The 21,119-nt window shown below is 38.0% G+C and overlaps 3 protein-coding genes across 3 annotated transcripts; 2 read left to right on the forward strand and 1 right to left on the reverse strand.

Moving 5' to 3' along the window:
• The first annotated feature begins 5,473 nt into the window (after positions 1-5,473).
• LOC129243945 (phenoloxidase 2-like) lies at positions 5,474-8,018 on the forward strand. Its single transcript, XM_054881432.1, has 4 exons — positions 5,474-6,535; positions 6,609-7,230; positions 7,295-7,530; positions 7,599-8,018. The coding sequence occupies exons 1-4, from the start codon at positions 5,552-5,554 to the stop codon at positions 7,800-7,802; spliced, it is 2,046 nt and encodes a 681-aa protein (XP_054737407.1). The 5' UTR covers positions 5,474-5,551; the 3' UTR covers positions 7,803-8,018.
• A 1,193-nt stretch (positions 8,019-9,211) lies between these two features.
• Positions 9,212-10,327, reverse strand: LOC129244085 (piggyBac transposable element-derived protein 4-like). Its single transcript, XM_054881701.1, has one exon. It carries the CDS (start codon positions 10,325-10,327, stop codon positions 9,212-9,214), a length of 1,116 nt encoding a protein of 371 aa, XP_054737676.1.
• Positions 10,328-17,829: 7,502 nt separating this feature from the next.
• Positions 17,830-20,411, forward strand: LOC129245834 (angiotensin-converting enzyme). The gene is made up of 7 exons (XM_054884254.1): positions 17,830-17,930; positions 18,006-18,573; positions 18,641-19,335; positions 19,391-19,608; positions 19,690-19,812; positions 19,883-20,061; positions 20,156-20,411. Exons 1-7 carry the CDS (start codon positions 17,877-17,879, stop codon positions 20,164-20,166), a joined length of 1,848 nt encoding a protein of 615 aa, XP_054740229.1. The 5' UTR covers positions 17,830-17,876; the 3' UTR covers positions 20,167-20,411.
• The last annotated feature ends 708 nt before the right edge of the window (positions 20,412-21,119 follow it).

Raw genomic sequence — 21,119 nt, forward strand, 5'->3', positions numbered from 1 at the left:
AATATTTTTGAAGACAAAAAAGTCAATCAAATCAGGTACTTTCCTGGTGTCTGTAGGCCAATATGTTGGCTTGCCAGTTGAAATTATTTCGCAGCCTCTTTGTCTTATGGCTTTAAACATTTCGCGCCCTTTTGTCGTTGTAAGCCTAGACCCCAATGTACGTGCTTAGCGTTGAAATCGCCTCCTATAATAAAACTTCGTTTGTATCTTTCGATGAGAGATACGTAAACTTCAGATTTTAGTTGATGTCTGGGTGGGCTGTATAAAGCTGTTAGTAATATTTGTTGCTCGAAGGCCTCGACAGAAACGGAAGTTGTTTGAAATTCCTCGGCGCTGAGTTGGTCTTCCAAGTGGTGGGTTATATTATTTTTTATGAGAACGGCGCTGCCACCTCTTGCACAATTGTTGGGGTGAATAGTATGGTATAGGGAATAATGTTTAAAATTCAAATATGAATGTCTTGTGAAGTGTGTTTCAGCTATTAGGCAGACGTCAATTTCGTCGTTGTTTAACAGAACTTCTAGCTCTGTTTGGTGTTTATCTAGATCGTTGGCATTCCATAATATTATTTTTAGTGTTTTATTCATAGTCAAAAAATTGCATGTTTTGTTCAAGGGCACACAAGCGTTTTTCAATTGATTTGAAGATTTGGCCTTGTTCAATCAATTTGCTTAATATAGCTGAAAGGGGATTTTGCACAGCCTTCTGAGAACATTCTGTACCACCAATAAACGTTGCTTTGATCCAAAGTAGCTTCTCCGTATGACACAGTCAACATTTGGAATGCACCCACGCACTTAATTTCGTTTTTCACACAAAATTTGATACAGGTTCTTTTATCCATCTTTTTGAATAGGTAATATCGAAGACGAGCCGAAACACAGCAAAGCAGCTGTCAACAATTAACTGAACATTCAAAATGGCCGAGCTCGTCCGCATGAGTGTGAGACATGAGTACCAACATATCGTCACAAAAAGATCGAGATTCGAATATACGTAACCTGCGAAAATTCAAAATTCGAGATACTTTTTGAACACACCTCGTATATCAGTGTTACTCTTTCTGTTGCGAAGAATAAGAGGGATACATCTAATTTTTAATAGCTGTTTCATTTGATTGAAGCTTTAAAAGCACCTGTAAAGTATTTTATTTTTTTCAATTCCTTATTTAATTATATTTAATTTTTATTTACCTTAGCTTTCTCTCTATTTCCTTATATTTCAATTAAGCCTTATGTGTGCACCGAAGAAAAGTAAAGTTAAGTTACAACGATAAGTGAAAAACTCGGTGTGGAGTTGCTCCATTTCGTACATTTTAAGAGTTGCTTAAGACTCGGCAAGCCTTTCACTAATCGTCTCACAAACTACAAAGTAAAAACAAGATTTTTTTTATTTCAAGCAAGTGAGTGTAAATTAAGAGAAGTGTTATAGTGAGTGGTGTGATGGGAATATGTCGAATGCGCAGAACTGTAGGGGTGCGTAGTCTATTAGATAATATTGCCAATATCTTGCCTTGAGTTCATAATTCCATCTATAATGTGTAGTTTGCTTACAGCCCAGCCACTAAAACATACCCAAGCCGTCACGGATGAAATTCCGTGCTTAAATGTGGGTATGAGCTAGCGTCTTTCTTCTGGCTGGTCTGCACCTAAATCCGAATCTAATTTCGAATCTAATTTCGCACTGTTTCAGCAGTAACGCTAATTTTAAATCGGTATTGTAAAATGGTGGACAGTTTTACGGCATTTATGGTAACATCTTTTCCAATTTCGTATCGAATAAAAGATGCCATCCGGCGATTCAGGAGTAACCTCTTCTGATTTCCTAATTTTTTATCGATTCGCCTGGTCATTTTTATACTTTTATTATTGTCTGTAGCCGATAGCCCTGGTAGCTAGTGCAGTAAACATATTACTTTATAATTTTAATTATAATTTAATAAATAAATAATAATAATAATATTATTGTCTGAATTGTAGAAACGCTCCGTTTTACCGATTTAAATCCAATTTTATTCCTTCGTCTATTAGTGGTTGCGAGTTTGAGCATGACGAGAATTCGTCTGTTGACTAAACTAAAGAATTCTTCACAAACAGATGTCGATGGTTTTTCGGCTGTTTTGTTTAAAAACTATTTTTCGCTCATCTATCCTCTGCAATTGATCTTCAACGTATCTTTTTCTATAGGTAATTCGGCCGCCGTATGGCGCAGAAGCTTGGACGATGACAACATCCGATGAAGCGACGCTTGGAGTGCTTGAGAGAAAGATTCTGCGCAAGATTTTTGGACCTTTGCACGTTGGCAGCGGCGAATATCACAGGCGATGGAACGATGAGCTGTATGATCTTTACGACGACATAGACGCATAGCGCAGCGAATAAAGATCCAGCGGCTACGCTGGCTGGGTCATGTTGTCCGAATGGATACAAACGCTCCGGCTCTGAAAGTATTGGATGGTAGCAGAGGAAGAGGAAGGACTCCACTGCATTGGAAAGATCAGGTGGAGAAGGACTTGGCTTCACTTGGTGTGTCCAACTGGCGCCGGTTAGCACGAGAAAGAAACGACTGGCGCGCTTTGTTAAACTCGGCCAAAATCGCGTAAGCGGTTATAGCGCCAATTAAGAAGAACAAGAATTCGGCCGCCGTAGCCGAATGGGTTGCTGCGTGACTATAATTTAAAGTACATATAATATGTATGTTCGAATCTCCGTGAAACACCAAAATGAAGAAAACGTTTCTCTAATAGCGGTCGCCCCCCGGCAGGCAACGACAAATCTCCGAGTCGTTCAGTGTCGACTTAAAACTGTAGAAATGAATAGAAATCTCGCTGAGATTCGTAGAATAAACGTTAGTGATGAAACTGTGCGAAGAACGTTTAGAGCTGCTGGGCGAACACCACGCCGTGAGCTGCTTACAAATGAACAAACCCGAAAAAAGCGTTTGGAATTCGCAAAAAATTACATTCATAGTAAAAAAGAGATTTGATCAAAAGTGATATTTACTGATTAGTGTAAAATGAACATTTTTGGGTCAGATTGTTTTAATAAAGTGTGTCGAAAAGTGAATTCCGAAATCCACCCTAATAATGCAATATGTTGAATTAGGTACGGCGGTGGCAATGTAATATTGTGGGGATGCATCAGGGCAAACAGTGTCGGTAACTTGTAATTTATGAGTGATAAAATGGACCATCGACTTTATAGCCATATATTAAAGGATAACTTGAGTGCTAGCGTTAATAAACTTGGGCCTTCGGGTCATTATGTCTTCCAGCAAGATAACGACCCAATGCGTACAGCTCACAATTCGGGTTTTTGGATATTATAAAACACTCCGAATATTTTGGAAACACCACTTCAGTCGCCGGGTCTAAAACAAAACAAAAACTGATTGAGCATTTGTGGGCAGATTTGGAGCGAGCCATTCGGAAACACGAAATTACCTAAAGGCACAGCCTTAAAGCAGCGATACTCAAAGAATGGGTGGAAATGTCAGCAAAGTTGGTTTTCTCAATGCAGAATAGATTAAAGAAAGTTAATAAAATGTAAAGATATACTACTAGATATTAGTTAAAAATACCATGAATCATTTGTATGTTTGGAATTGATTTTCCGAATATTTTTGTGGCATGAATTCACATGTTTTTTAAGTTAATGTATTATTTACTTATGCTTTTGCGTGAAACAATATATATTTTTAATATATTATATAAATTAAAGCTTAGACCGCAATGAATTGACTGAATGAGTTTTTGAGCAATAAATAAAAACTGAAAGAAAATTTTATTTATATTTTATGACCTAAAACAAATGTTTCCGAATACTTTTGTGAGGCACTGTACCAATGTATATAACGTTGGATATAAGGCAATACTAGGAAGTCCTATCTGCATGTGCATGACATGGTAAAACTAGAATGATTAAAAAAAAAGATAAAAAAATGTTTTTATTCTTTAAATGCATGCATCCTAGCAATAAATCTATATGTAGAGACTGTGAATATATTAATCTGACCTCAAACGGAAAGTATCATGAAATGTAACTTTGATAGTATATTAACAATAGAAAGTGTAAGTAGTATCCCTAGGGTTCTTACTTTTTATTATTTATTATTTTCTCCGTTTTTAATTTTTTTCACTTTGGGGCGAGCGTGTGACTCCTCAAATGCTTTGAATTTCAATACGTGGTATTTTAATTAAATATTTATTATATATACAATATATAATTGACGCGCACACCCGTTTTGGGTGTTTGGCCGAGCTCCTCCTCCTATATGTGGCGCGCGTCTTGATGTTGTTCCACAAATGGAGCGACCTACAGTTTCAAGCTGACTCGGAACGGCAGATATTTTTTTTATGAGGAGCTTTTTCATGGCAGAAATACACTCGGAGGCTTGCAATTGCCTGCCGAGGGGCGACCGCTATTAGAAAAATGTTTTTCTTAATTTTGGTGAACTCTGTGAACTCCGAATAGTAGTCACACACCAACTCATTCGGCTCCGGCGGCCGAATTGATTTGAATTTTAATTAGTTCAAATTAAACACAGTGCTAAAGGGCAACTACATAGCTCATGTGCCCCGAGATCTGTACTGCCACTTCAATCACAGACTTTTTTTATTTTATACTAAATCAATCTGGTTTGTTCTGCATTTCGATCCGCTCAAATTTGTTGGAATCGAAATTGGTTTGTGTTCTTGATTTCGCTTCCGACAATATTTTGTTCATTTGAAAAGTTGCGCTTACAAGTAATTTAAATGAAAAGTAATGGCAAATTGCGTCTAAATATGAAAAATTAGTAAAAATGTCAGCTTATTGTGCCAATAGTTAAGTCATTTTGTTCGAGAATATTGAAATGCAAACGAGAATCTGCCTGCGAACAAAAACTTAAGCATTTACATAAAAATCAAAAATTAAATGCAGCATAAAATGGGAAATGTAATATATGAATTTGGTGTACGTTCTAACCAGCCCAGACATACCTACTTAATTACATATTTGAAAATGATCAAAAGTTATACATGCATATACATATAAATATATATTAAAAATGTAGACAGATTAATAGCAGAAATATAAATTTATTGAATTTAATCCAAACGATTAGAGAAATGGTTGAATTTTTTCGGAATACCACACAAAACAAAAGGTATGTCGATTGCTCGTATTTGCTGCTGCATTCGCATGCCTTCCTCATTTTCCAGTTTTGGGCAGCAGATATGACATTTGTGTCAATTTGTAGTTCTGTATGTAGGTACTCCTTTCCACTTTTTATCACACCAATTTCGACATGAATGCATATGGAAATGTGCATACACATACACACATGTGTATGTAGATGAGTGTGGATGAATTCGGATAGTCGAGGAGACCGCAAAATATTTGACCACCGAAAAACGCGATAAGTCGCCAGCAGCTCTATGAGTAGTATAAAAGCGTGAATTTCCTAGTCCAATTCATCAGTTTCGTGTTGAAACTACAACTACCACTGCCTACATTTAGCACAAGCTTAGGTTTTCTTGTTTGTTAAAGAAACTTTCTCATCATCGTTAATCATGGCTGATAAAAAGAATCTGCTGTTGCTCTTCGATCGTCCTAACGAGCCCATTTTCGTGCAGAAGGGACAAGCTGCAGTGTTCGATGTGCCCGACAAATTCCTCACGGATCGCTATCGTTCCATCAGCAAGAAGGTTCTACGTGATGATTTCGCTGAAAAGGTAGAGCAACGCATTCCCGTTCGAGATATAACTATTCCGGATCTGCGTTTACCCATGTCACTACCCCGAGATGTACAATTTTCTCTTTTCATTCCGGCTCATCGTCGTATGGCTAGCCACCTGATTGACATTTTCATGGGTGCGTCCTCCATTGACGATCTTCTGAGTGTTACTGTGTATGCTCGGGATCGTTTGAATCCGTATTTGTTCAATTATGCACTGTCGGTGGCGCTGCTACATCGTAAGGACACCAAAGGGCTGAACATTCCGCCCCTTGTACAGAACTTCCCCGACAAGTTTGTGGACTCCCGTATTTTCCGTCAGATTCAAGAGGAAGTCTTCGTTGTTCCTGAAGGGGCACGTAGGCCCATTACTGTTCTACGCGATAACACTGCTTCCGACTTAGATCCCGAACATCGGCTTTGCTATTTCCGTGAAGATATTGGCGTTAACCTCCATCATTGGCATTGGCATTTGGTGTATCCCTTTGAAGCCGGCGGTGGTGCCATTGTGGAAAAGGATCGTCGTGGCGAACTCTTCTACTACATGCATGAACAAATGTTGGCTCGGTATAACTTGGAACGCTTCAGCAATAGTTTGGCACGGGTTGCGCGTTTCAACAACTTGCGCGATCCCATAAAGGAAGGGTACTTCCCCAAATTGAACTCATTGGTGGCTAATCGCTCTTGGCCACCACGATTTAAAGATACAAAATTGTCAGACGTAAACCGACCATTGGATCATGTTCAAAGGGATGTAAGTGACTTGGAGCGCTGGAGCGATCGTATACTTAATGCTATAGCGGAAGGATTTGTCATTGATGTAAGTTTACACCACACCCACTTATCTATCTTTAAAATATACAATACAACTAATAAAATTTTTCTTAATTCAGGAAAGTGGCAAACAGGTACCACTGGACGACGTTCGTGGTATTGATATTTTGGGCAACCTGATTGAGTCTTCTATTCTTTCTCCAAACCGGACCACGTATGGTAATTTACACAATAAGGGCCACATGCTCATTGCATTTTCTCACGATCCCGATCATTCTTATTTGGAGGAAGTTGGTATAATGGGTGATACCGCCACTGCCATGCGAGATCCCATTTTCTACAGATGGCACGCATACATGGATGATATCTTCCAGCAACACAAAACTCGTCTCAAGCCATACCCTCTATCTGACCTCAGCTACCCGGAAATTTCTATCACTGGTGTACAAGTAGATACCGAAGGATCTCAGCCAAATGTTCTTCAAACTTTCTGGCAACAATCAGATATTGACATATCAGGTGGATTGGACTTTCTGCTACGTGGCGATGTGCTTGTTCGCTTCACTCATCTCCAACATACTCCATTCACCTACACAATCAACATCAATAACGACGGTGGTGCTCAACGTTATGGTACAGTACGAATCTTCCTGGGACCGAAAAGAGATGAGACCCATAAGGAAATGCTTTTCAAAGAGCAGCGTTTGCTGATGGTAGAATTAGACAAATTTATTGTGTCACGTAAGTATTGAGGTATCGCACGCCCGTACCTACTCGCTTATACCAACATCATTGCAATTAACAGTAAACCCTGGCCAAAATACCATTCGACGCCGATCCTCTGAGTCCAGTGTTACCATTCCCTTCGAGCAAACCTTCCGTAATGTAGACAAAAACCGACCGGGAGAAGGTAGCTCCGAAGAACTAGAATTCAACTTCTGTGGTTGTGGATGGCCTGATCATATGCTCATCCCGAAAGGTTTGCCCGAGGGTCTTTGCTGCGAATTGTTTGTTATGGTATCCGATTATGATCAGGATAGGGTAAGAGAAAAGTCTTTGATTGAAAATCTTACTTTTTCGCGTATGCTAATCTTCTACTTCTGTGTTAGGTCGAGCAACAATTGGTGGGTACGTGCAGTGATGCTGCATCCTACTGCGGCGTGCGTGATCGCCTTTATCCAGACCGTCGTGCTATGGGCTATCCATTCGACCGTCTGGCTCGCTCAGGTGCTGACCGCCTTGTCAACTTCTTGACCCCGAATATGAGTATAGTGGATGTGGTAGTGCGTCACGATAACCGCATTGTAACGTAATCAACGAACACTTGGAAGGAATTGATCAACTTTACTCGCTAGAACTACGATTACACAGCAATGGACATCTTTTAAACTCAAACACATTGACATGATATGAATTCGATTTACCCACAAACACTTTTTATATGTACTTATACGAAATGTTACCCATAGCTCCGTCTGCGAAATGTTATTTGTTTTAACATAACTCAACCGGAGCCATTGATATTTGTTCTAATAAAAATTTTCCTTATATCACTGAATAAAATTTATTCAATTATTGGTTGGTATTCTCTGATGGTCTATGTAAATATACTTTCATGGTTATCCCAATGGTGCGCCACTTGAGTAAAATATTTTTAGTTTTATCTTTGCGTAATACTAAAACTATTTAAATGTAATTCCAATGTAAGCTAACAAATTTTCACTATTCTAAAGATCGCGTTTTCCAATTCAATACAAATAAAAAACGATCCGACTAGGTAGAGTTGTAAGGTACCGTTTCTTTAGCTACAACTTTGAAGCCTAGATTCAAACGGATTCAAAAGCAGTCCAATCGGTTTCATCGAACCTGGCGTCAAGGTAAGTTCGAAATATTATCGGGAAAGTATTGTGGAGGTTGCTTTGAAACCGTGGGCAGACAAAGATTTCGGTGGCAGACCATGGACGTTTCGGCTCAGCACCGTCTCACAAAGCTCGAGTGAACCAAGAATGGCTAAAAAACAAAGTTCGGAACTTCATAACGTCCACACAATGGCTCTCAAATTCACCAGATGTGAATTTGATGGATTATTCTCTTTAGACCGTGCGCCATATTTCTAAATGCATATAGATTTTATTGATTTTAAAGTTGAAAATGAAACTTCGCAATAATATATGCTTTCGAACAATGAATAGACTTTCCGCATTTAATATCTGGTAAAAGCTTTCGTTAAGGTTTTTCCTAAACTCTCACCCAGACTCAAGAGGCAAAAATGCATTTATTTTAGTTCGGGTTTTAAATCCGAACTCCGCTCATAGATATTACCGCCAGAGGGGCTATAACGAATTTCCGTTAATTGCTTTAGTTTATTAACCCTCTAGTGCATAGAAAAGATTTTTTATAATAAAATTATGTTTTGTACTAATTAGAGGCCATAAAACACAAATATAATATTATTTTTATTTGTACGACCCGAACTCGCTCTGTGGCCCTGGAAATTAGCACCCCGCCTGTGGACGGTCTTATGCAAGTAGCTTAAAAAAAATTACTAAAAATACAATACCACTTAAACAAGTAAACAGAAAACGTTTATTTATAAAAATTTAAGTAATATATAAAATAGTATACAAATTGTTAAGTTTGGTTCAAAGTCTAAGAAGAACGAATATATGTACATATACATTTACTTAGAAATAACTTCCCACCATATCTTCAAAAATGTCCTTTATTCAGCATGAAATTCCTTAAAACATGATTTTTTGACAGACATGCAAAGTGGTATGTTGCATTTTTCGCAATAAACTTGAGTCTCCGATTTACATGGCTTGTTACGACATTGACGTTTACTACTTTTATCGCAGAAATTTGGCCAATGATTGAGACAATCATACCTTATATTGGGTGGTGGTAGGTACAGTAACTTGCTTCCCTTTGGTACTTCTTCGGCTTGTTTTTCTGCAGTAGTGGGGCGACCTAATTTTTTCGTTTCCGATATGAGCAGGAGAGTTTCGGCGATTTCTTCCCGAAATCGTGGAAGCTCGACACGCTGATGTTTTTCACGATTGATGCGATGGTATAAAACGTAAGCATTCACTATTGCCAAGTCGATAACATGGTGAAATATACGAGATGGCCATTTACCAGTCTTCATGCGAATTTTGTAGCGACCAATTAGACTGTCCATCAAGTCCACTCCGCCCATGTGCCGGTTGTATTCTTTGACAATGTTTGGACAGCTCACATATTCATACTGTTTTCTATTGCGGTTATAGCGACGGGACAATGTGTTTCGGTCGCTCGGATTATTCGATTTAAATGGCTGCACACCTGCATACGTTGACGCTAAACGAACTGGTTTGCTGTCCTTCCAAACAACAGTAGAAATATCTACTCCAAATGCGGTGACAACGAATTCCTCCGAATATCCACGAGGAGCTTTTTTCACCACTAGCTGTTCATCGGTAGATAGTTTACAGTTTTTCACACGGTTGGCTCGAAAAGTTCCAAGCGAATAAATTCCACGACTTCCAAGGTAAACCAATAGTCCAAGCGACGTAAAGTAATTATCGAAATACACTATGTGGTTTGAAAAGTCTGGTATGTTTCTTGACAAACAGACAACAATATTTGAAGCGGCTCCCAAATCAGGCATTCCTTCTTCACGGACGTTATCGGCAGCGCCTGTAAACAATTCAAAACTATAAGAAAAACCTTTGGTGTCACAAATGGAGAATATTTTGAAACCCCATTTATGAGGCTTTTTCGGCATATACTGCTTGATATTTGTTTTAGACATTTTCGTGCCGCACATTTGTTCGTCGACGCTCAAACGCTGGGACATTGGCACAGAGGAAAATCGAACATTCATATGTTTGATAATAGGTCGAACAAGGTACAACATATCATAGTCAGCGTGGTCTCTAGATGGTCATTTCGATCCATCAGCGAAATGTATGTAGCTCCGAATTTCTTCGAATCGATTTACTGGCATGGCATTTTTTATTGGTTGAAAAGAATGTCTGCCCCAATATGATCGCACATTCGGAAAACGATATATAGACATAAATATCAGTATGCCAATAGCTCTGTATTAAAAAAGTATGCGAAGCAGTCATAGGGTGTTTTTAAGTGAAAAAACTCTTCAATCGGGTTATGAAATGTCAACTCTTCAACATTTATTTGAAGATGATTTTTACGCCACAGTAAGTTTTGAAACTCTTTCATATTGTTTCGAAGATTAGCAACATCGCATTCAAAGTGCGCTGAAGAAGTTGGTATACCCCTTCCCGAAAATTCGTCTGTTCCTGTAATTTCAATTTCTCCTTGTGAAACCGGTACAGACATGCTTTTTAGATTTTCTTGTGGACCAGTTGGTACAGCAAGGGAAAGAGAAAGATCAGATACAGAAATGTTGTTTGCCAATTTGTTATTGTAGAAAGGAATCATTTTGATTGGGGACCACAAAATCTGGGTCATTCACGTCGTTGTCACTATCGAAATCATCGCCTTCAATTTCCTCATCACTGTTTTCGCAAAAGTCTATAAAGTCATCTGACATCTTCGACAAGTCGTATTTGCGTTTGCGTCCCCACCGCGACATTTTTCTAGTGATAAAAAATATAAATCAGTAATCAATAATATGTGAACTTGAAGTTTAAAATAACTGAACATTTTTTTTCAACGCACTACATACGGCCTCCTGTAGACGGTTGCAGCGTGAAGCACACAGTGGCACAATGTACATAAAAACACTTCTCAATCTACTTACCAAATATTTTTTTAACTCAATATTCCAATACGGCACTTCTTAGGAAGTCTCACAAAAACACCTTCTCAGAAAAATACTTTTTTCGGTTATTTGATCACTTCTTTTAATTCCACTTGCAAAATTTTTGTAATATGAGCACATGCAGCTTTCAAGATCAAGGGTAAACTAAAGAATATGAATCGTGTAAGCTGCATGACAAACAAAAAAGCACTTCGTGTTTTTAGTTTATTTTTTTTTGCTTTTGCCTGTAGGCGGTTATATGCACTATAGGGTTAAACACCTGAAATTTGCCATTAAAATTGATCTGCAATATATCAAGGATTGAATTATATTCCTGCAACCTCGAATTATTGAAGCATAAAGCCACACATTTGCTGGTATTCGTTAAAAATTTGAAAAAATGAATGGGAAATGCAGAAACCATAAGCCTGAAAGTAAACATTGCAAAAACTAAATTATTGCGATGTGAAACTAGAAAATACCACACCACTGCACAGTGGTCCCGCCGCGTAGGAAGAGCGGTCATAAGAACTTTTGGCGTGATAAATGACTTTTTAGTACGTTTTTAAGTTGAGAAATGTTTTTATTTGTTAAAAAACATTAAGACATATAAAAAGTAATATATATAAGATATAATAATAATAATATATAATAAAGTAATATATAATTAATATAAAAAGTCAAAGGAAAATTAGGTACACACATTTTTTATATAATATACAATACAATTTTTTTGTTTCGTTTAAAGTTTTGCATAAACCTTAAATTATAAACAATAATAGAAAAAAAACATTAAATTCCGAAAGGATGAGCATAAAGTATACTTTAATGCCAGTTAACTTATTTTTATTTATGAACACAATAAAATATTCACTTCCAAAAAAGTTAATGTACTTAGAAATACAAAACTTTTAATTCAATAAATCTAATACTTCTCTTGACATCATAGATTTCTTTTTACATGGTAATTTTCGTAGACTAGATATAAATGGATCGGAATTAAGAAGAAGCCTGTGCAAAAGATCCGTGTTAGTTATTGTGCTTTCTGGTATTGTCACGTCTGAATTGTTTCACTAATTTATTACATGATTCAGCTGCCTCCTCTGATAATTCTCCAATTGATGATAAACAATGATCGATCACCTCAGACCCATGAATGAGCACTTTATGCACTGATGCAGGTAAATTATACCATGAATATTTACTAACTAGATTTTTAGCAGTGTCTAGTGCGTATATTTTGAATTTATTCGAATTAATTTCAAAACCAGATGAAAGACATTGTAGGAGGTAACTACATCTGTCTATAACGTGTCTGTCTATTCCTGTGATTTCGGATGATATGGTTGAATGAAGGAAAAATTTTCGTGCTGTATTTCCATCATTAGAGGTGTCACTTCCTCCAATTCGCGGTTTGTCAACTATCAAGCCTAATTGTTCTCTAAACTCCCTCTGAACAAATTCCTTTCTCTTAGCTAAAAGTGCTTTTTCCTCAGATGAACGAGCTTGCCACCTTTTAAATTCGATTCTATAAGAAACCTGAATAAAGTATTCAAAAAATCTAATCCAAGAATGTAGGGGTGATAAACCAAATTCAAATCTACTGGAGTTTACTTGTTTGTTTCTACACTTTTCTTAGTCATTCATTTCTTTAGGTGTCGCACCACAAATATAACATTTACTCGTAGATGAGTCACTAAGAGCACAGCACACTTTACCATCAACTATAGTTAATTGTAAAGAATGACTTACTTTATAACTATGGCTATCGATTTTAATAACAGTCGGGTTTGCACTTTTTTCCAGTATCGAGAAATCCGTGAACAGATCCAAGAAACACGATTTTCAACATCTTCTAAGGTTAAATTCTCAGAGTTTGGAAAAGCTTGAATTATGTTCTTCAGTACGTGGCGACATCTATCAACACCATTTTTAATGCTATTGTAACATAACCACGTGTCCAGAATATGCGTGCGCGTAAATGAACACTTCAATTTTACACCTAAAACAAAAAAATCTTTATTAGCAATCTTGGTAGAATCACATTTTTCAAAATCCTACACATACATAGGTACAGATTAGACCCTATATCAAGCGCAATCGCAGGTCATCGCAGCTGGAAATTATTTTTCCTTAAAGAGGACATACGTAAGAATATTTTAATATATGTTTCATTTGTGCAGATTCGTGCGAACTTAAAACTTTACAAACTTCTTAAAAAACAAATAAACGGCAAATTTTAAAGTACGTATTTCGTACGGTCTGAAAACCTATTAAATAATAATTAAAAAAGATAACAAAACATTTAACAGGTCGTACATACCTTCAACTTGAATTTCCATTGTATAACAGGTCATAAACCCAGTAATGCTTAGAAAAATAACACTTCCCGGAACTGCGTAAGTACGGAGCGGAGACCGCGCTAAGTATCACTTTTCAAATTCTCTTACTTTGGAGGCACAATTATAAGTGAATTGTTTGGGCAGTTGCAATTTCTTTTGCACTCTAACTTACTATGACTAATGACCTAACATTTAGCTAAATATTGTTGCATAATTTTAACATGACTATTTTCATCCAATGTCCTATGGCGGAACCACTGTGCACTGGTTGTAAACTCGACAGTTGAAGTAAAAGACGTTAGCAAGTTTTGCTAGCTGGGTAGCGTAATTTCTGAGAATGGAGGCACTGAAAGTGACGTATCCAACCGTATAAAAGAAGTCAGAGCAAGTTTTTATAAATCGAGCAAAATTCGGGCTTCACAAAGTATGAGTTGACATACTAAACTAAGAATTTTTAATACGACTGTAAAAACGGTTATGGTTTTGAAACCTAGAAAGTCACTGGACTCTGTCAGTGTATGCTAACCTTTGATAACAAATGTCTTCGACGAATTTGCCCAATTTTCTGTCCGAGAGTTATAGCGAATGACAATCTACTACCACTAACAATGCCAGAACCGGTTAATGTCGAGATGAAATGCCGAAAATGGAAAGGGAAATACTGGCATCGCTGAAATGACACTCCAGTAGAACCCGCAGAGAACATTAATGTATTTGTACATTATACATGAACGTTCTCTGCGTACGGTTCAGGAAGGAGAGGCGATCCAGAAGTATGTACGTAGATAAGAACGGTACACGCTGAATTTTAACAAATTGGTAGCTCGCCTTATGCCCGAGGAATTGCACAAAATCGTGATAGATGGAATGCGTTAGTCTCCGCCCTACGTTCCGACTAGGAAAGAAATAATAAAAAATAGTTTAAAAAAACTAAAAATCACGCTTTTATTGCTAATCGAACTAAAAAGTATAAAATAAATTTTAATGACAAAGAGACCTATAATGAAGTAATAGCAAATCGAACGATCAGTCATAGTCAACTACCTCACAACAGAATTATAACCAAAATTAAGATACAAATAGAATAATTCAAATGAGAGTTAAAAGCGTGGGATGCATTTTGCTTCACTTTCATAACCTTCTGTACATAGGTAGTTGCCAATAGAATGATTGTATTGTAATATTTACTATATCAAGCATCCCATGACTGATCGTTCGATTTGCTATTACTTCATTATAGGTCTCTTTGTCATTAAAATTTATTTTATACTTTTTAGTTCGATTGGCAATAAAAGCGTGATTTTTAGTTTTTTTAAACTATTTTTTATTTTCTACTTTTTAGTTCGATTAGCAAAAAAGCGTGTTTTTTAGTTTTTTTGTTTTAACTATTTTTTATTATGAATGAAAATTAATCGGGATGAAGAACTTATTTCGTGGAGGGAGTCTGAGAAACGGCTACCCCACTCCATTGGCCAGTTTTTTTCGATTTTCGTGGTGTGGTGCACTATGAATTCCTTCCACCTGGCCAACCTGTTAATAAGGAACATTATTTGAGCGTTATGCGTCGTTTACGTGAAGCAATTCGTCTAAAAAGACCAGAATTATGGGCCAACAACTCTTGGTTTTTGCATCACGATAATGCACCGTCTCACACTGCACTCGTTCTTCGTGACCATTTCGCCAAAAATTCCACGCATATCGTTCCGCAACCACCGTATTCGCCTGATTTGGCTCCGTGTGACTTCTGGCTATTCCCAAAACTCAAGAGACCACTCCGGGGAACGTGTTTCGAGTCGATTGAGGAGATAAAAGCTGAATCGAAGAAGGCTGATGGCTATACCGGTGATGGCTATACCGGAAATGGACTATTTAGCATGTTTCGGGGATTGGAAAAATCGTTGGCATAAGTGTATTTCATCGAGAGGGAATTGTTTTGAAGGGGATGAAATTGATTTACAAGAATAAATAAAGATTTTTCATTTTACAACCAAATTCACCTTACTTTCTGCCCACAGGTAAAAAAAGAAAATTTTAATCCTGGCAATCCTAATAAGGATAATGGAAAACTTTTATCAAATTATTGCATTGTCATCGGTCCTTGATATGTGTGCAAAATTCCAAGTCGATCAGATTTTTAGAAGCCAGTGAAAATTAAGCTCAAAGATTCCGTTACATACATACATACATACATACAACCCGACCTAATAAAAGTGTGTTAAAAAAAATTAACACCCCGAATGATTAGAGTTTGTTTCAACAATTTCCTGTGTCCTTCTCAAAGAAGACAGGCAGTATATTACTGAAAATTTCATATGGCTTAATTCGCAAAAATAGTACATTTATAAATTTAAACACCTTTAAGGTCAACAGTCGTAAATCAAATGATAAGCAAACGTTAGTACACGGCCTTTTATAGTTCCCAATGCATTGAAAGCTTTTCCACTGTGTGTGATCTAAGCTGCGTGAGGCAAAGAGCAAGCCAAAGAGCGACACTCTTCTATTATTTGCAACGAGAGACAACAGCTATTAAAAATTTTAGTTCTTTCTTAAAAGTGTATAAACACTGGCCAGGGAATTTCCTAATGTGTATATATAAGTACATCAAAGCGTTTTGGTTTTGCCAACCTGCTTTAGACAAGGGGTCACATGCGCACAGAATCCTCTTCACAAATCACTATTTCTACTCGAGTTATCTGAATCTTTCTTCCGTTGTATGTACTACTACAAGGGAGAGTTATTAATGCGAGCAAAGTTATGATACAGTAGTGCGCAAAAGTATACAGATGAACTTAAGAGATTAAAAAGTTTTTTGAAAGAGATTAAAGCTATTCCGCCAGTAACAGCGCTGAAACGAGATACTATCATTTCTTCGGCCGCCATAGCCGAATGGGTTGGAACGTGACTAGCAATCGGAAGTGCGCGGTCGACAAGCAATGAAAAACCTGCGAGGGTATTTCTGTAATAGAAAAATTCGTCATAAAAAACCATCTGCTGTTCCCAGTCGGCTTAAAATTGTAAGTCCCCCCCATTTGTGGAACAACATCAAGACGCACACCGCGAATAGGGTGAAGAGCTCGGCCAAAGGGTATAAGCGCCAATTATCTATACATAAAGGGTGATCGACGGCCACCGTAGCCGAATGGGTTGGTGCGTGACTACCATTCGGAATTCACAGAGCGAACGTCGGTTCGAATTTCGGTGAAACACCAAAATTAAGAAAAACATTTTTCTAACAGCGGTCGCCCCTCGGCAGGCAATGGCAAACCTCCGTGTGTATTTTTGCCATGAAAAAGCTCCTCATAAAAATATCTGCCGTTCGGAGTCGGCTTGAAACTGTAGGTCCCTCCATTTGTGGAACAACATCAAGACGCACACCACAAATAGGAGGAGGAGCTCGGCCAAACACCCGAAAAGGGCGTACGCGCCAATTATATACATAAAGGGTGATCAATTTAAGGGTAATGGATTTTAAATTTTAATAAAACAACGAAAATTCAAATGAATGGGCAATCTTTATTATTTTTGTATGGAACCATTCAAGATGTTTATTTTTTAAGGATACCCTCTTTCAAATGTTGACAGCAACTGGAATGACTCGCTGGAGGACTTCGGTCGGTATCTCGTGAATAACTTTAGTAAAGTACGCTTCCAATGCCTCAATCGAAGCTGGTTGATCCACAAAGCATGTAGACTTTACATACCCCCACAAGTAAAAGGCCAAGGGTGTGATATCACACGGTCTTAGTGACGAAGCCACAGGTCCGAGAGATAAATTGCTTACCGAAATAACGACGTAGTAAATCCATTGCTTCACGGGCTGCATGACAAGTAGCGCCGTCTTTCGTTGTTGCGGAGACCATAGAGCCTCCATTTTCGAAATGTAATTGTACGATTTTTAAACTTTGTTGAGGTGTAAGTCTTTCCATGATGAAATGTCAATGAATACTGAAAAAATTGTAGATTTAGTTTGACAGTAGTCACGCGTGATCTGTCAAAAAACCCGTATTGGAAAAAGTACCTGCAATCTGGTCACCCTTTATTATATTTTGTTCAAATACTTTTGTGAGAGGTTCCATACAGCAAGAATTATTTTTTGTATGGGAGTAAGTTAATGTCATCATCATTATAGATAAGGATTTTTTTTAGTTTTAATCTCATCTTATTTTGATGGGGATTTCAATGAGGTCGCATATATTCAATTGCGTTCAAATATGAATGGTCAGTTCAATTTTAAACGTTGTGATTGCTGTTTATGTGAAAAATTATCGCCGAGACGAAAAATGCGCTGGCAAACTTTCTGCTTTGTGCTAATTTCTTTCGTTGCTTCTATCGGCGTAAGTGACGACTTTTCAAAAACTTATCCATGCAAACATTTATTTGTGATGCACATACAAATATTTCGATTTTAGTTTGGCCACGCTGCTGCAACCAACCAACCGGATGCCAAAAAATTCATTGATGATGCCAGCTCGCGTTACTATAAATTATACAATCAAATTGCTGAGGAAACTTACACATCCAGCGACGACGAGGACTTTGATACGATCTTCTCAAAACTGGCTACGGTGAAGCGAATTGCAGCTGAACTGGTTAAAATCTCTGAAGAGGCTAGTGATTACAGCACGGCGAACATAAATGACAATGAGGTCAAGACAGCCCTGCAAAATCTTCGCAGAGTTGGGGAACTTTTCGTCTTGGGAGAAGATTATTTTTCATCGGTGCTGATAAACTTTGCGGCTCTCAAAGAGCTGTCAACAGATAAAGATATTGAGCCGTATCAGGGTGGGGCCAATATGCCTGACCAAGACTATAGTCCGCTGGCCTACTATCCTGATATACAAAAGATTTTCCAGCAAAGCAACGATTCGGATGAACTGAAATATTACTGGGAGACGTGGCGCGAAAAGAATCTTGTTTGGTCCTCCGTCAATTTTTATACCATTGTTGAAGCTTTTCAAAAAGCTGCTAAGATCTTAGGTAGTTTCTTTAAAGCACATCAATATTTGCAGATTTGTTTCAAATAATTTTCCCTTAATACGTGCAGATATACCGGTGCTTGAGTTCTGGTTTCGTTGCTACAACAACAAGGAGTTTCTGCAGGAAATGGAGAAAGTGATGGAAGAAATTAAACCGGCGTATAAGCAGCTACACGCATTCATTCGCAAGGAGCTGCATAAAAAGTACGGAGGAGATGTCGTCAATCCTAGAGGGCCAATTCCAGATCATCTATTCCAACAAGTACGTGAACAAGCGTGGTATGCCAATAGTGTCATCGAACCATATTTTCCAAAACAAAACCTGCCACCCTATGACACCTTCGTGCAGCATTTCGAGCCGAAAACAATGATAGACGAGGCGGAAAACTTCTATAAATCTCTCGGATTCACCGAGTTACCCAGCAAATTTTACCAAGAGCAGTTGAAAGAGCAGGACGAGAGTGCGGAGGGTGCCAACTGCAGAGCTGATATTTTCGATTTGACGCCTCATGTTTACATGAAGTATTGCAAGAAGGTGGAGTTCAGAAAGTTCATGCAGAATCATGGCTACCTGTGTCGGGTGCATTATGCCAAAGAGAAGCACAATCTCCCATCGTACTTTTTCAATTCATATGACTTGGAATATCCCGTGGGAGAAGCTGTCATTCTGTCGGCATCATCGCCAAAACATCTGCAAGCCATCGGACTGTCTAAAGATTTCCAATTCTCAGAGCCCATACTAATGAACCGTCTCTTTAGAATGGTAAGCGCGTAAGTACTCGTGATTCGCACATTCCTACTAATTTGTGTTAACGCAGGGTATTCACACATTGCTCAACATTCCATTGTATTTCGTACACACAAAAGTAATGAGTGATCTGCTAAATGGCACTGTGGAGATTGAATCCATAAATAAACATTATTGGGAGTTGATGGAAACCTACGCTGGCGTCGAGCCACCTTCAGATCGCCCGGAAAATGCTATAGATTTTCCTTATAGTTTCTATTTGGATATGGAACAGAACTACCAAACCAAGTACGTATCGGTTTTCTCATGCTAGTTTCCATTGTTCTCATTCATATATGTATGTGTGTGTGTGTTAAATTTTACATATAGAAAGTTTGTGTCTGAAGTGCTCGGTTACCAGTTTTATCGCGCATTTTGCCAGAAGAATCACCACAGCGGATCCTTACACAACTGCGACTTTTACGGCAATCGCGCGGTGGGCGATGATCTAAAGTAAGAATGGCACACTCGATTGCCCCCTAAAGTCGACTAGGCTTAAATTCGATGTTCCCTTGTTTTTTAGATCAATGATGTCTTTGGGTTCCTCAAAGCCTTGGCATGAGACTCTGGCGAAAGTTCTAGGCAACAACTTTAGCCTGAGTGGCGATGCTCTGCTAGATTACTATGCGCCATTGCTGGATTGGCTGAAAACGAAAAATCGCGAATCGAAAGTCAAAATCGGCTGGAATCCGAGTCAAAAAAGTAAGATCTGTAACCAATAATCCGATACGCTTATCTAAAATGTAATTATATAAATGTGCGCACTGATTTTTTAATATGCCATATGTCATTTTAGAAGTCGTTTAAGCCGCAAGAGAGCTGGTGAGAGATCTTTACTTAAAGTGACTAAAACTCATGTCTACGTATTGGAATATTTACTTGTATGTAAGGGAAGCAAAAAAAGTTCGGCGCACGAGTACATACATATGTACATATTAAGTTAATTTACATATTATTACATACATATTTACATGCATATGGACTTAACAGAAAAATTAACTGAAATAAATAAACCTGGTAGTTCTCGGTAAAAATGTGAACGCTAGATAACACTACACCAAAATAAATCTTTTCGAAAATAAAAATAAAAATAAAAATACAAATAAGGCCACTGTAGCCGAAAGGATCGGTGCGTGACTATCATTCGGAAGACGTAGGTTCGCATCTCCGTGAAACACTAAAGTAAAGAAAAAGTTTTTTCTAACAGCGGTCGCCCCTCGGCAGGCAATGGCAAACCTCCGAGTGTATTTCTGCCATGAAAAAGCTCCTCATAAAAATATCTGTCGTCCGGAGTCGGCTTGAAACTGTAGGTCCCTCCATTTGTGTAACAACACCACCAAGCACACCATAAATAGGAGACCAAACACCCAAAAAGGGTGTAAGCATAATTAACGCTAGAATATGAAAATAATAAGGCTCTGGATTCTGGGATTCTGGTAGAGTGGACAAAAAAAAATATACTCTCTACGCACAGTTTATTTTTCTAATAATCTTAACTACTGCTTTCGATAAGGCGTACCATCTGTTGCATCAAGTACAAAATAATCCTGGGTTTATGGCAAAAAAATTGCAGAAAACAGCAATTTACTGCTTTCCAAATCTGTTAGCAAAGAAACTGTGCGAAGAACCGTAAAAAAGGCCGCGTTGCACGAAGAAAGCCATTGGTATCCCTAGTACATCGACAGAAGCGACTCGCCTGTGCCAACGAGTATGCAAATAAGCCCAGAGTTTTGGAATAAGGTGATTTTCAGGGATGAGAG

The sequence above is a fragment of the Anastrepha obliqua genome, chromosome 4 (assembly GCF_027943255.1).
Source record: "Anastrepha obliqua isolate idAnaObli1 chromosome 4, idAnaObli1_1.0, whole genome shotgun sequence".
NCBI lineage: Eukaryota > Metazoa > Arthropoda > Insecta > Diptera > Tephritidae > Anastrepha > Anastrepha obliqua.